General features: G+C 42.4%; 1 protein-coding gene across 14 annotated transcripts in view; it reads right to left on the bottom strand.

The window, feature by feature from the left end:
• Window positions 1-14,735, bottom strand: part of MOCOS (molybdenum cofactor sulfurase) — a 58,584-nt gene that overhangs the window by 23,760 nt on the left and 20,089 nt on the right. For all 14 annotated transcript variants that reach the window (XM_019930384.3, XM_019930385.3, XM_019930389.3 and 11 more), the window contains 3 exons: window positions 12,019-12,135; window positions 9,606-10,052; window positions 5,035-5,197 (listed from right to left, as the gene is read on the bottom strand). In XM_019930384.3, coding sequence (XP_019785943.1) covers window positions 5,035-5,197; window positions 9,606-10,052; window positions 12,019-12,135 — 727 coding nt within the window. The remainder of the gene's footprint in view (window positions 1-5,034; window positions 5,198-9,605; window positions 10,053-12,018; window positions 12,136-14,735) is intronic.

The raw sequence follows: 14,735 nt of genomic DNA, 5'->3' as shown, positions 1-14,735 counted from the left end.
CTACTGTATAGCATAGGAAACTATATTCAGTATTTTGTAATAAACTATAATGGAAAAGAATCTGAAAATGTATATACATATATATACTATACATATATACTATATATATATTTATAACTGAATCATTTTGCTTATACCAGAAACTAACAACATTGTAAATCAACTATACTTCAATAAAAAAAATTTTTTTAAAGAAGATAACTTCTCAATCTCACTAATAAGAATAGGTACAAAAATACCAATAAAATATTAGCAAACTAAATCCATCAATGTATCAAAAAATCATTGCCAAATAGTTTTTTTCTTTTCTCCAAGGATGCAAGGATAGTTCAGTACTAGACAATCGACTAATGTTAAGATATCACACTAATAGACTATAGGGAAAAAATATAACCAACAGATGCAGAAAGAGCATTTAGTAAGAACTATTAATCATGATAAAACTTTTGGCTAAATTTAAAAAAATACTTTAGCCTGGTAAAACAAATCTATTAAAAATGTACAGTAAATACAACTCTTATTTCTGAAATTTTAGAAGAATTTTATTCAAGTCAGTAATAAAAAAGGATATTTCCCATCACTGCTCCATGCAACAAGAAAAGAAGAAAAAAGAGGGAGTGAATAAAAATTGAAAAGGAAGATATGAAACCGTCATTATTAGAAGATGATATGCCTATTTATATAGAACATGCGAGAAAATCTTCAGACCAACTAACAAAACTAACAGGAATTCAGAAAAAGTACTGGGTAAAACACTGATATACAAAAGTCAACAGTGTTTCTATACTACAACAGTGTTTCTATACTACAAAAATAACCAGTTAAAATATTTAATAGAAAAAAAAGATAGTGCTCAAAATACTCAAATAAACAATTATATAACAAAAAGTGTGCAAAAATTTTCTGGAAAATAGTATTAAAATTATTTTAATAAATTATTATTAAAATTTTGGAGTAAAGAAATCTTCATGGAGAGAGGTACTATTTATATATAGAGGACTCAATATTATATGATATAAATTCTCCTGAAATTAATTTATAATATTACAATCAAAATATGATTACAAAATATGTAATTTTGCAATCAAAATCCCAATGAAAATAATAGAGAATGTCAGAATGGATAAAAAGCATGAGCCAACTGTATGCTGGATACAAGAAACTCACTTTAAATATGATATAGGCAGATTAAATGTAAAATGGAGCCATAAAGAAAATGAAAAGGAAGTCTACACAATGGGAGAAAATATTTGCAAATCTGATCTAAAAAGTGACTTATATTCAAATATATAAAGAATTCTTACAACTCAATAATTTAAAAATAAGTAAGCAAAGAATTTAAATAGATATTTTTCTGAAGAAGATACACACATGGACAATAAACACATAAAAAGATGGTCAATATCATTAGTCATTAGGGAAAAGCAAATCAAAACCATGTGAGGTACTGCTACACACCCATTAGGATGGCTATTAAAAAAAACAACAATAGGGCTTCCCTGGTGACGCAGTGCTTGAGAGTCCGCCTGCCGATGCAGAGGACGTGGGTTCCTGCCCGGTCCGGGAAGATCCCATGTGCCGTGGAGCAGCTGGGCCTGTGGGCCATGGCCGCTGAGCCTGTGCGTCCGGAGCCTGTGCTCCGCAACGGGAGAGGCCACAACAGTGAGAGGCCCGCGTACCGGAAAAAAAAAAAAACAGAAAATAACAAGTGTTGAGGAAGATGTGGAAATTGGAAACTTCATATGTTGCTGGTGGGAATGTAAAATGGTGATGGAGTCACTTTGGAAATGCTAAACACAGAGTTACCATATGACCCAGCAATTCCATTCCTAGGTACATATCCAACAGAATTGAAAACATGTCCACACAAAAATTTATACATAAATGTTCACAGCAGCGTTATTCATAATAACCACAAATGGAAACAATCCAAATATCCACCAACTGATGAATGGATAAAAAAATATGGTATATCTATACAATGGAATATTATTCAACAATATGGATGACCCTTAAAAACATTATACTAAGTGAAAGAAGCCAGTCATATATTGTTGCCATTTATATGAAACATCCAGAATAGGCAACTCCATAGAAACAGATAGTAGATTAGTGGTTGCCAGAAGCCAGGGATAAGGTTGGGAATGGGGAGTGACTGCTAATGTGTATGGGGTTTCTCTTTGAGGGTGAGGTAAATGTTCTAAAATTGATGGTGGTGATGGTTGTACAACCTTGTGAATATACCAAACATATCGTTGAATGGTACACTTTAAATGAATACATTTTATGGGATGTTACATAAATATCGATAAAGCTAGAAGAAATAAATATAAAGGTGGAAAATGATACACCATACAAACACTAACCACAAGAGAGCTGAACGGCTATATTCATATCAGACAAAGAATTTCACACTTCACATTTTGAAACAAAGAAAATGACCATGCATAAAGAGGAGCATTACTTAGGGAACAATTCACCAAGGAGACATAATAATACTAAGTGAAGCAAAAACTAAGAGAACTAAGGGGAAAATAGACAAACCCACAATTACAGTTGGGGACTTCAACACTCTTCTTTCAGTAAGCAGCAGAACTGGTAGCGAGTACATAAAAATTCAGCAAGTACAGAGAAAAACAGCAATACCATCAACCAACTGGTATAGAACTGACATCTATAGAACACTCCACCCAACAACAGGATACACATTCTTTTCAAGTGTATATGGAACACTCACGGCAATAAATAACATCCTTGGTCATAAACCAAACCTTAACAAATTTTAATTTAAAATCTATAAAGTATGTTCTCTCTTTTGGAGAGTTTAGTGGAATTAAACTGAAAATCAATAGCAGAATGAAAACAGAAACATCTCCAAATATATAGAAATTAACACACTTCTGTAATCCATGGGTCAAAATGAATATAAAGAGAACAAGTAAGGACATAAAAAGATGCTTAACATCATTAGCCAGTAGGGAAATGAAAATTAAAATCATGACGAGATTGGAGTTCCCTGGTGGCCTAGTAGTTAGGATTCCAGGCTTTGACTGTTGTGGCCGGGGTTCAATCCCTGGTCAAGGAACTAAGACCCCGCAAGACACATGGTATGGCCAAAAAAAATCATGATGAGATGCCATTACACACCTATTAAAATAAATAAAACAAAAAATACCGACAATACCAAAAGCTGACAGAATGTGGAACAACTGGAACTCTCATACATTGCTGGCGGGAATGAAAAACGATTCGGTCATTCTAGAAAATGGTTTGGCAGTTGCTTTCAAAGGTAAACATATCCAAAAAAAAAAAAAAAAGGTAAACATATCCTTACCATATGACTCAGCAATCAACGCCTAGTATTTATTCTAGAGAAATGAAAACTTGTGATCAACCAAAAACCCGCACATGAATGTTTAGAGCAGCTCTATTCATAACTGCTCAAAACTGGAAACAAGCCAAATGTCCTTTAACAGATGAATGGATGAACACACCCTAGTATATCCATACAATGGAATACTACGCAACAATAAAAAAAGAATAAACTACCGATTCATGCAGTAACTTAGATGGGACTTAAAGGCGTCATGCCGAGTGAAAGAAGCCAATGTCAGAAGGTCACATATTGTATATTCTATTTATATAACATTCGCAAAAAAATAAAACTATAGTGATAGAGAACAGATCTCTGATTGCCAGGTGTTAAGGGTGGGGAGAAGAGAGACTATAAAGGGTTAGCATGAGGGAGTTTTCTGGGGTGATGGAACTGTTTTGTACCTTGATGGTGGGAGTGACTACACAAATCCGTGCATGTGTTAAAATTCATAGAGGGAACAAAAGGCCAAGAATAGCCAAGACAATCTGGAAGCATGAGGTAGGAGGACATGCCCTACCAGATATCAAAATTCATTCTATAGTTATTAACATTGGCTTATTGGTTCAAGAAAAAATAAACCACTGGAACAGAATAGAACACCTACAGCCAAGAAACATAATCATTGAATATATGGAAATGGGATATATCACAAAAGTACAGCTATAAGTTAGGAGGGAAATTGGAATATTCTATAAATGGTAGGTGGGGTGTGGAAGGAGAAGGAATGAGACCAAGGAGAAGTACATAGGGAATTTCAGCTATATCTGTAATGTTTTTAAGTATTAAAAGAAGGAGGAGGAGGAAGAGGTAGCAGAGAAGGGAGGAAGGAGGAGGGTAGTAGGAGGTAAGAGAAGTGGGAAGGAGTAGGGAGAGGAGGAGGAGAAATTGAGGCAAATGTGGCCAAATGTGAAGGTTTGTTTAAACTGGATGCTGTAAGTACGTATTATAGTATTCTCTATACTTGTGCTGTCCAACACTGTAGCCACTAGCCACATTTGGTAATTTAAATTAATTAGAATCACATAAAATTAAAATGTAGTTCCAGAGTCCTGCTAGTCACATTTCATGCACTCAGTAGCCACATCTGATTGGTGGCTACCAAACTGGACAATGTAGATGTTGAACATTTCCATCATCATATAAGGGTCCACTGGACAGAGATGGCCTATGAATTTATATGTGTTAGTTCATAATAAAAATCCACAAGGGGGAATTCCCTGGCAGTCCAGGGGTTAGGACTCCACGCTTTCACCGCTGAGGACCCAGGTTCGATCCTGGTCTGGGAACTAAGACCCCGCAAGCCGTGCCGCCAAAAAAACAAAAAAAATCCACAAGGAAGAATCAAAGCTTGCAGAACATATGATGAGTGAAGGAATTAAAAGGAATGTAAGTAAAAGGACAACATATAATTTCAATATCTATATCTCTTTACTTTCTGATTGGACCGTCAGATCTTCACCTCTTCCCAAAAATCTGCCCCCGAAGAAATTCCAAAAATGCAAAAGGAACAAACTTTCCGTTGTCTCTTCTAGACATCATTTCACTTCCTTTTGGATTATTTTAATATTTGGTAAAGGAAAAGCCATGACTTTACTTTCCTATGAGAAAAAAAGCTACTCTTGACAGCTGCTTTGTAAAACTGAACCCAGTTTTCAGACCTTGGGCATTGATGACCATGATCCTTCGCTGCAGGTCAATGAAGGGCTGGATCAGGCAGAGCCGGGGTTCCTGCTTCTGACTCAGGCAAACACCGTTGTGATTCACAACCATCCAGCTCCGGTCGTACAGCAGCCCTTGATTTCCTAGAGGCCACCTGGTCACCTAAACAAAAAGGTCAATGTATTTTAAGCCAGGGCTCCTCAAAAATCATCTTCGCCTTTATTGCACAGCAGCTGTACTAAAGCAGAGGACTTCAGAAATTCAGCACAGACTCCTGAAGGAAAAAAGGGATGAAGAGAAGGAAGTAAAACAAAGGAGACAATGCAAAGGAGACTTTGGGGTTGAGATACCTTCCATTCACCCTCCAGATCCAGTTTGCACCCTTCTCCACTTCAACCTGCTTTTTAAGTAGGTAATGCGTGTGCACAGCACAACATTCTGGGAGCACAAGAGTGTACTTGAAAAGTAGGTCTCCGCCCCAGCCAGTGTCCCACTCCCCTCCCCACAGGCCTCCACTGCACCTGCTTTCTGTGTGTCCTTCCACAGTGGTGGATGCCTGAACAGGCATATATCCTTGTACTACAGACCTATTGCACAAATTGTGGCTACACTGTAATGGTCCCTGAGTTGATCCACTTTAAGTGTGTAAGTTTTCCTCAATTCTTCATATTTCTACAAAATTAAAATACAAATTATGCCCAGTGCCCAGATCTTGCATTTAATACCATTCTCCAATAGAAAGAACCAGAATTCTTTGGAGAAATGGTTTATTCCAGGGCTGGGTCAGGGAATATACAAGATGAGCCAGGAGCACCCTGTAGTGCTAGAAAAGTAAGGAAGTGCTCAAAACACAAACTGATGGAGGTATGTCAAAGGGATGCAGGAGTCAACTGAAAGCATGCCCAATGGCCAAAACTGGAAAATACTGAATAGTAATAATAATAATAATGTAGTACTGAATTATAATCCAAAGTATAAAATAAATACCCATGAGTCCAAATAAATAAATAGAAAAAGTCAAATCCCTCCTCATACAGAAGAATCCCAAATAATTGATGTAGGTATTCCCTCCTCAAGAAGGTGGAGTGTAACTCCCTATAACTCCCTACCCCTTAAGTGTGGGCTACACTTAGTGACTTGCTTCCAAAGAGAACAGTATAGGAACAGAGTGGAGGGGAAATTTTACAGTGAAGAAACCTGGCAAATACCGGGTGCTCCAGGTTCATGTCAATAGTGGTAAGTCATGCTGACAGTACCCTAATATGATATGATGAGAATAGCCCTTTACTTCTGTGGTCTTACTTCCAAAACAAACCATAACCCCAGTCTAATCCTCAGAAAGACATCAGACAAACCCAAACTGATGGATATTCTTTTTTTTTTTTTTTATTCGCTACGCGGGCCTCTCACTGCTGTGGCCTCTCCTGTTGCGGAGCACAGGCTCCAGATGCGCAGGCCCAGCAGCCACGGCTCACGGACCCAGCCGCTCCGCGGCATGTGGGATCTCCCCGGACCGGGGCATGAACCCGCGTCCCCTGCATCGGCAGGCAGACTCTCAACCACTGCGCCACCAGGGAAGCCCTACTGATGGATATTCTAAAAAATACCTGACGGATACTCCTCAAAACTATCAAGGTTATAAAAACAAGGAAAGTCTGAGAGACTGGTACAGCCCAGAGGAGCCTAGGGAGACACAAGAACTAAATGTCATATGGTGTCCTGGATGGGATCTGGAACAGAAAAAGAACATTAGGGGAAACCTAATGAAATTTCAATAACGTGGGACGAGGTCTTTGCAGGAGTTTTGTCCGCAAGTTACACAAGTTGCTTACAGCGCGGCAGGTGCAGTAGTTCCACCCGTGAGGGCTCTTCTGGAGACAGCTGTCTGTTAAAGAAGGGTGTAGGTGAAGCAATGCTTTTGAAATAGTATTACGATTAAGAGACCAACATTCGCACACTAATTGTGAATCAATTTCATCCTGTCATTTTCCTCTGAGCACTCAAATCAACTTCTCAAAGGAATCTGAAAACTTCAATTGGGGGTAATGAAGAAAGGAAAGCAATTTTTAATCTAGGGGCACTTTGGGAAGGGTTCTGCTGGGAAGGACCTGAGGGAAGACTGAGGCATCAGGGGAAGTGAAGGAGAGGAGCTGCGGGCCCCAGGGGGAGGGCGCAGAACTCAAGAAGAAACAGTGTCAAGGCAAACTGAACTCAAGCAAGGTAAGCCCTGTATCCAAGACGCAGACAGTGGGATGGGAGTGGGGAGGGTACTTTGAGGACTGACAAACCCGGGCTTAAATCTCACGTCAGCTAGTTATTAGCTTTGGACAACTAACCTTCCTGAGCCTTGGCTTTGTCATGTGTAAAATGGACGTTATTATCATTTCTCATAGGACTGAGTGAAACCTAAAACAAAATATAAAATGTAAAGCAGCTGAAATATATCAGATGATCCACAGATGTTAATCCCTTTACCTCTGCCCTTCACTTGTCTTGTGCATCAGACCTCTCCCCATAGACTACGGCTGCTTCTGCTAGTACAGCACTCAAGTTCAGCAATACTATAGTCTATATAATTGTAGCTAGGCCCAGAAACCACCATTAAATCATTATTTCTATAGGAGAACATGTTTTGAATTACAAATAACTTTTTAGAAGACAGTCTGTTATTGGGAGGCATTTCTCCATGGATTTCTCATTTCTGCATGTCTGTTTCAACAAGCAGAAGTACTAACTGTCCTTTTGATCCAGACTACTTTTTCAAGGATGTTTGTATAGTGAACAGCTCTACAACCCTCTGGAGCAGAGGGCAGGTTTGCCCACAGTCTGATATTATAAAGGTAATGGCTTCTCCCTGATCGAAGACTACACAGGTTGGCTGGCATCCTATTATGAAAGAGTCAGGTTTCCTGAGTTAGAGGTTTCTGAACATGAGCACGGCATCCACCTGGGCCCCTCTGGACCCTGTCTTGGGACCTGGGGCACAAAGAGAAGCAACACACCATGAAGCTCATGCTGCATGCTGGGTTGTGAGTAAGTCCTTTATCTCTGACCCAGGAATCTCATGTCTTCTGTCAGCATCCATGAAACTGTGGCAGGCTGTTTCTCAGACCTTCACACCCATCTGTTGGAACATGTGTATCATTTACTGGCTTCCTTCCTCCTTCTTCTTCTTTGTCTGGGCCAAGTTTTCAGCCAGTGTGTCTGTGTTGCCATGTGAGGGGTGAGCTTTCAGCTGGTGCAGCTGGGCTTTGGGTTATGGAAGGAGTTGGGCAAATAAGTATTCATTGAGGACAGTGGGAGCCAGGGTTCTCACAGGATTTACAAGTGCAGAAAGGGGGACGGCTAAATAAACGTTATGGTGTTGGGTTGGAATTGGAGGTATTAGTATGAAATCATGGCCTATGGATAGATGATGGAGATGGATGGATAGATGATAGATACATAGATACATAGATACATAGATATGTGTGTGTGTGTCATAAAGTGTCTGCTTCCCTTCTGAGATACTTCACACCCTGAGAGAAGGAACCATTTCCATTTTGCTCATCACTGCACAGCAAGTGCAGGCCCAGGGCCCAGCAGGTAGCAGGTGTTCAGTGTATAGTTTCTGAAAGAGCAGATGGATAGAAGACCTTTAGCAAAAAAGGAAACCTACTGAGTTTCAGTGTCCTTGTCTGTAAAATGGAACACTAATTCCTGCTACACTATCTGTGCAATGCGGCTCTTCTATGGGACATGACTCATCTGTGAAAATAGAGTCCTGTTACTCCTCACCTGCCTCCATTCAGGAGTGGAGGTGAACTTACTTATTTAAGGTCTCAGATTGGAGGACAGGCTCCTGTGTGACCAGCCCGAAATGCAGGTGACAAACAGCCTTGACCATGGTATGTCCGACCAGGAGCCAGGGAGCCTGTCATCCCAGAGGCTCAGGAGGCTGGGAACTTTCTATGAGGCTGTCTTTCTATGATCTATGTGTGTCCCTGGGACTTGGTCTCTAGCTCCCAGCTCCGGTGACTACCAGGTCAGCATGTTTACAGACATTATGTAGTTCACCTTCACGGGAAGAGCTGAGTGGAACAGACGCATGAGAGCAGGGACCCAGGGAGTCAGCAGACCTGGATTCAAATCCTTGCTCTATCATTTATTAGGGGGTCATGACCTGGGCAAAGTGCTTAACCTCAGTAGCCCCCAGGCTCCATATCTATAAAATGGGGGTGATATTACCCAGTACCTCATAATATTGTTTTGAGGATCGAATGAAACAAAGCACGTACGATGCTTCAGCAGGGAGCCAGCACACACACATTCGGTGAAAGTTACATCCTTAACTATCAACAGTAAGTAGGTGGTCACACCCAGAAACAGGATCCTCTCAGGGGTTCCCCTAAGCAGAGCCACGGTCAAAAGTCAGCCCAAACCAAGAAAGGCAGAATGAGAGTGGCTACTAAGATTTTGATTTTCTGCATGCTTTCCTTCACTTCCTGAACTTTTTCCTTTGCTTTATCAAACAACATTATAAAGTAAACAAAAAAGAAGCAATCTCTTTAGCTGCCACTAAAACCCTTACCTCAAATGCGGCACAGGATTTGATTGGGTAGAGGAAAAGGTTGGTGACGATGTGTGACCCAAGGCCCCCATCCAGGATGCCTGCAGCTTTCTCTGAAGGGGTCTGCTGGGTTCTGGTGGTCTCCAGCAGAGGTGGGCGCAAACTCACAGCATCCACAGTGGTGGGTGCGTTGTCCCAAACCCTGGAGTCTGGGGAAGCATCTTCCTGAGGTGAGGGACTACGTCTGGCCCTGGTGGCAGGCAGGCTCTCTGCTGACAGGGCTCCAGCCTCCCCAGGCGTGGCCAGAGGGAGAGGCTGGCCATGAGACGGGCGCAGTCGGGTTGCTATGATGAACCTGAGAAAGGCCTGGGCATCCTCAAGCGTAGACATGTATCCAAACGAAATCCTCACAGATCCCGTCGGCTGCCCATCTATGAGGTCCACATCGTCACCGCAGACATGACCAGCCTAGAATAAAGAAATAAGTCAGCCAGAGTGACTCATTCCTCACGGATAAAGTGGAAACCATTTTGTAAAACAAGTTTTGTTAATTTTATAATATAAATTTAACCCAGGAAAAAAGAACTGCAACACTAATAGGAGCCGTGTGCCTGAGGCATAGTTCCAGAAGCACAGAGACTCACTCTCTGGACGTCACTCTTTGCTTAACTGTGAATTGGGATCTATACCAATCTCAGGGGGCCACTAAAAAGTCTAAAAGATACAACATTGTAAATCAACTATACTTCAATAAAAATAAATAAATAAATTTGTTTTTTTAAGTTTAAAAGAAATCATTCATGGAAAGCATTTACCAGAAACACGCACACAGTGCTCACCCACAGAGGTATCAAAAGACAGACCAAAGTTTCAGAAGCACAGATGGGTCAGCTCCTTGGTCTACCTAGGGCTTAAGTGAGAGGACCATCTGCTGGCCATGCCTCTTAGCCTCTCTCAGAACCAAAGGGAGGTCTGCATCCCTGACAGCTGCCCTTTGACAAGAGGGCAAGACAGAGGTGCTGCCCCTATGAATAACCGGCCCAAGGCCAGGATGAAAGCCAAAGGCAGTATGAGTGCCCGGTCGGGAGGTGGTGAAAGAAAGGCAAGATGTCCCCAAGCCTCTCCAAGCCTGGCAGCCTGGTCGCTGCTCCAGCTGCCTACCTCCCCCAGAGCTGAACCCAAGTCAGTCACCCAAGGAGATGAAGCCACGGCATTCCACAGGATCAATATTACATCAGGAACTGCATTCGTTTCTGTTCTAAGACTCCTTCTCTCTCTATTTATTTTATTTTATTATTATTATTTTTTAACCACACCATGTGGTGTGAGGGATCTTAGTTCCCCGACCAGGCATCAAACCCACACCCTGCGCAGTGGAAGCACCGAGTCTTAACCACTGGGCCGCCAGGGAATTCCCCCTTCTCTCTCTCTCTCTCTTTTTTTTTTTTAAGATTTATCTTTTTTGGGGTTTTTTTGGCTGCATCAGGCCTTAGTTGTGGCACGCAGGATCTTCATTGAGGCATGCAGGATCTTTCATTGTGGCGCATGGGCTTCTCTCTAGTTGTGGCATGCGGGTTTTCTCTCTCTAGTTGTTGCGCGTTGGCTCCTGAGCACGTGGGCTCTGTAGTTTGCAGCACGTGGGCTCTAGTTGAGGTGCACAAGCTCAGTAGTTGTGGCGTGCGGGCCTAGTTACCCCGCAGCGTGTGGGATCTTAGTTTCCTGACCAGGGATCGAACCTGCGTCCCCTGCATTGTAAGGTGGATTCTTTACCACTGGACCACCAGGGGAGTTCCCCCCTCCTTTTTTACATAAAACATTGTTCACAGTTGGTTGGGATTTAATATATTCAATATTTAGTGGCAACCAAAAGAAACAAGTTAGAAACTATTCTGATATAAAGAAGGGCTCTTTGCCACGCAAACCATTCTTATGAAATGGTTCAAAACAGGCTGTACCTTGAAGTAACAAACCAGCCCAGAGGAGCGGCAGGAAGAGAGGGGACCTGAGAAATGCAGAATGCCCCGTAGAAGAGTTCCTCTCCTCACCCAACCCAGACATGAGCTACCTCCTGCTTGGAGATTTCGCGCTGGCAGGACTGAACTAGCTAAGGGCCCTCTGCGTGTACGAGCACATTTTCACATTTGCTTGACCCCTGTTAAAAGCCCTCTTCTGGAAAAAAAAAAAAAAAAAAAACCCTCTTCTGCCTCTAAATGTTTGCCCTCAAACTAAAAAATGACTGCCAGAGACATAGTATCTTGAAGTGGTTTCTATTTTTGTTGACCCTTTTTCTTTACACATTCACAGGGTGGGCTCAGAGAAATGAGCTCGCAGATCCAGCCCTGACCCCAGACACACGACCAGCCTCTAATGAAGTTAGAGGCACCGCCACTGGGGTTTGCTGGCTAGCGTTTGGACCACACGATCCAGTACCAACCTGAAGATGCTTCTTGATCATCTCATCACTTATCCCCAGGTGTCTCTGGCAGGCCCCAGTGTTACAGAAGCAGCCGGTTCGCACGTGGATGTTGTGAAGACTGGCCATTTTATCCACCTGTGGGTTTAATATATGACATGGAACCAGTGTTAGGAGTGTCCAGTTTTACTCTGATTGCCTGGGAAGGAGTTTCAGATCCACACTTGGACCTCTCTTTCTTAACAGTAAAATGAAAATATGAGCTTGGAATTTTGCTCTAAGGGGCCATGATCTATCGTGGGTTTACTAAATACATTTTATAAAATGTTACTGATAATTAAATCTTATCCAGTTGGGTTATAAACATAGGCCTGAGAAAAGTGAAAGATATCAAATTCACACCAAACTCCAAGTTAAGAGCTCACATGTAAAACAAACAATCTGATTTCTTAAATGAGCAGACATTTTTCCAAAGAAGACACACAAATGCCCAACAGGTACATGAAAAGGTACTCAACATCACTAATTGTCAGGAAAATGTAAATCAAAACCGCAATGACATCAGCTCTCAAATATCTAATAAATATCACACCTGTTAGAACAGCTATTGTCAGAAAGACAACACATAGCAGGAGGTGGAGAGAATGTGGAGAAAAGGGAATCCTCGTGCACTGCTGGTGGGAATGTAAGCTGGTGAGGAACTATGGAAAACAGTATGGAGGTTCCTTAAAAAATGTAAAATAGGGCTTCCCTGGTGGCGCAGTGGTTGAGAATCTGCCTGCTAATGCAGGGGACATGGGTTCGAGCCCTGGTCTGGGAAGTTCCCACATGCCGCGGAGCGGCTGGGCCCGTGAGCCACAACTACTGAGCCTGCGCGTCTGGAGCCTGTGCTCCGCAACAAGAGAAGCCGCGATAGTGAGAGGCCCTCGATAGTGAGAGGCCCGCGCACCGCGATGAATAGTGGCCCCCCGCTTGCCACAACTAGAGAAAGCCCTCGCACAGAAATGAAGACCCAACACAGCCAAAAATAAAATAAATAAACAAACAAAAAAAAATGTAAAATAGAATGAATTGCTGGAACTTTGATCCAGCAATTCTACCTCTGGGTATTTATCCGAAGGAAATGAAATCACTGTCTTGAAAAGATATCTGCACCCCCATGTTCATTACAGTATTTGCACTAGCCAACAAATGGAAACAACTTAAGTATCCATCAAAGGATGAATGGATAAAAAATATGTGATTTATAAATAGTATTATTCGGCTATAAAAAAGGAAATCCTGCCATCTGTGACAACGTGGATGGACCTTGAGGGCATTATGCTAAGTCATAATGAAAACTGCTAAGAAATGAGTCAGACAAAGACAAATACTGTATGATCTCATCTACATGTGGAATCAAATCAAAATTCATAGACACTGAGAGCAGATTGGTGACTGCCAGAGGCAAGGGATGGGGGTCGTGAAGGTGGTCAAAAGATACAAACTTCTAGTTCTAAGAAAAATAAGTCCTGGGGATATACTGTACCTCCTGGTGACTATAGTTAACAACACTGCATGGCGCATGTAAAAGTTCTGAGAGAGTAAGTCCTGAAAGCCGTCATCACAAGAAAAAAAATTTGTAACTATGTGTGGTGACGGGTGTTAACTAAACCTGTAGTAATCATTTCGCAATATACATATATATCAAATCACTGCACTGTACACCTAAAACTAATACAATGTTATACATCAGTTATATCTCAATTGTTAAAAAATATTTTTAGTAAATTAATCTTTGAAAAAAGAGCCCACATGTTTCAAGGGAGATTCACAAAAATAAAATCTGAGGGCGGCTGGGACGTGGGGCAGCTCCCTGGCATCCTCTGCTTCCGGGTAGATTCCCGGAGCAGGACTTAGCAGAGCTACCAGTCAGAGCAGCTCTGCCTCAGCTCCCAGCCCAGGCTACAAACATCACTGTGTTGACACTGTGGGTTATCGATTTGCTTTCATAATGTTTCAGACTTTGGGTTGAATCACAGAACTAACTGCTGCTCAATCCAGAAGTTCCAAGGCTCTTTCCCGTCCCCTGGAAGCTAGGCAGGTGATTCGTAGTCACAAGACTCAAAGGTGAGCTGGCACGAGGGATGTTTATCCCAGCTCTTCTGTTTGTGGGTCCAGGGCTCCATTCTCCCAAGGGCCTGGGGGCCCAGTGAGGGTCCTCAGCCCTGGTGACTCAGGTTAAACTTGGGGGAGTGCCCTAAATGCATTCAAGGAAACAAACACATCTTGCCCAGTCAGAGAAGCCTTTGAAACTTTTCTCCCTGGGAAGTACAGGTGGGGGACACAGACACAGGTCACCAGGTGGTCAGCCTGGCCTCCCCGCTAGGCAAGCGCAGCGGTGTTACCTCCCACACACCCTTATGGGAACTACACTGTCTTCCCTTTAGCCGTCTCCCCTAGATGGTCAGAGTGAAAAGAAGCCACCTCTGCTGGTGAAATCCCAGGAGTTCCCTGCTCTCTGAGGTGAGACCTGGCGGCACCACTGGGTCTGGCCTACTCCACCTCCAGGATCAGGTGGTCTCCATTCAAGGGGCAGCCCCTAGGAAAGCCCCTCACTCCCCGACCCCAACTCCAGCCAAGCTGAATGAGAAGTCTCCCCCACCCACCCCGTATCCACTATTCCAGCTACCACAGCCACAAAACAAGGCACCCAAACCTGGCGGCCTAAAACAATAACCATTTTATTGTGCTCACGG

This window comes from Tursiops truncatus, chromosome 13 (genome assembly GCF_011762595.2).
Source record: "Tursiops truncatus isolate mTurTru1 chromosome 13, mTurTru1.mat.Y, whole genome shotgun sequence".
Lineage (NCBI taxonomy): Eukaryota > Metazoa > Chordata > Mammalia > Artiodactyla > Delphinidae > Tursiops > Tursiops truncatus.
Note: the sequence above shows the minus strand (reverse complement) of the source record. Positions and strands in the feature narration are given on the sequence as shown.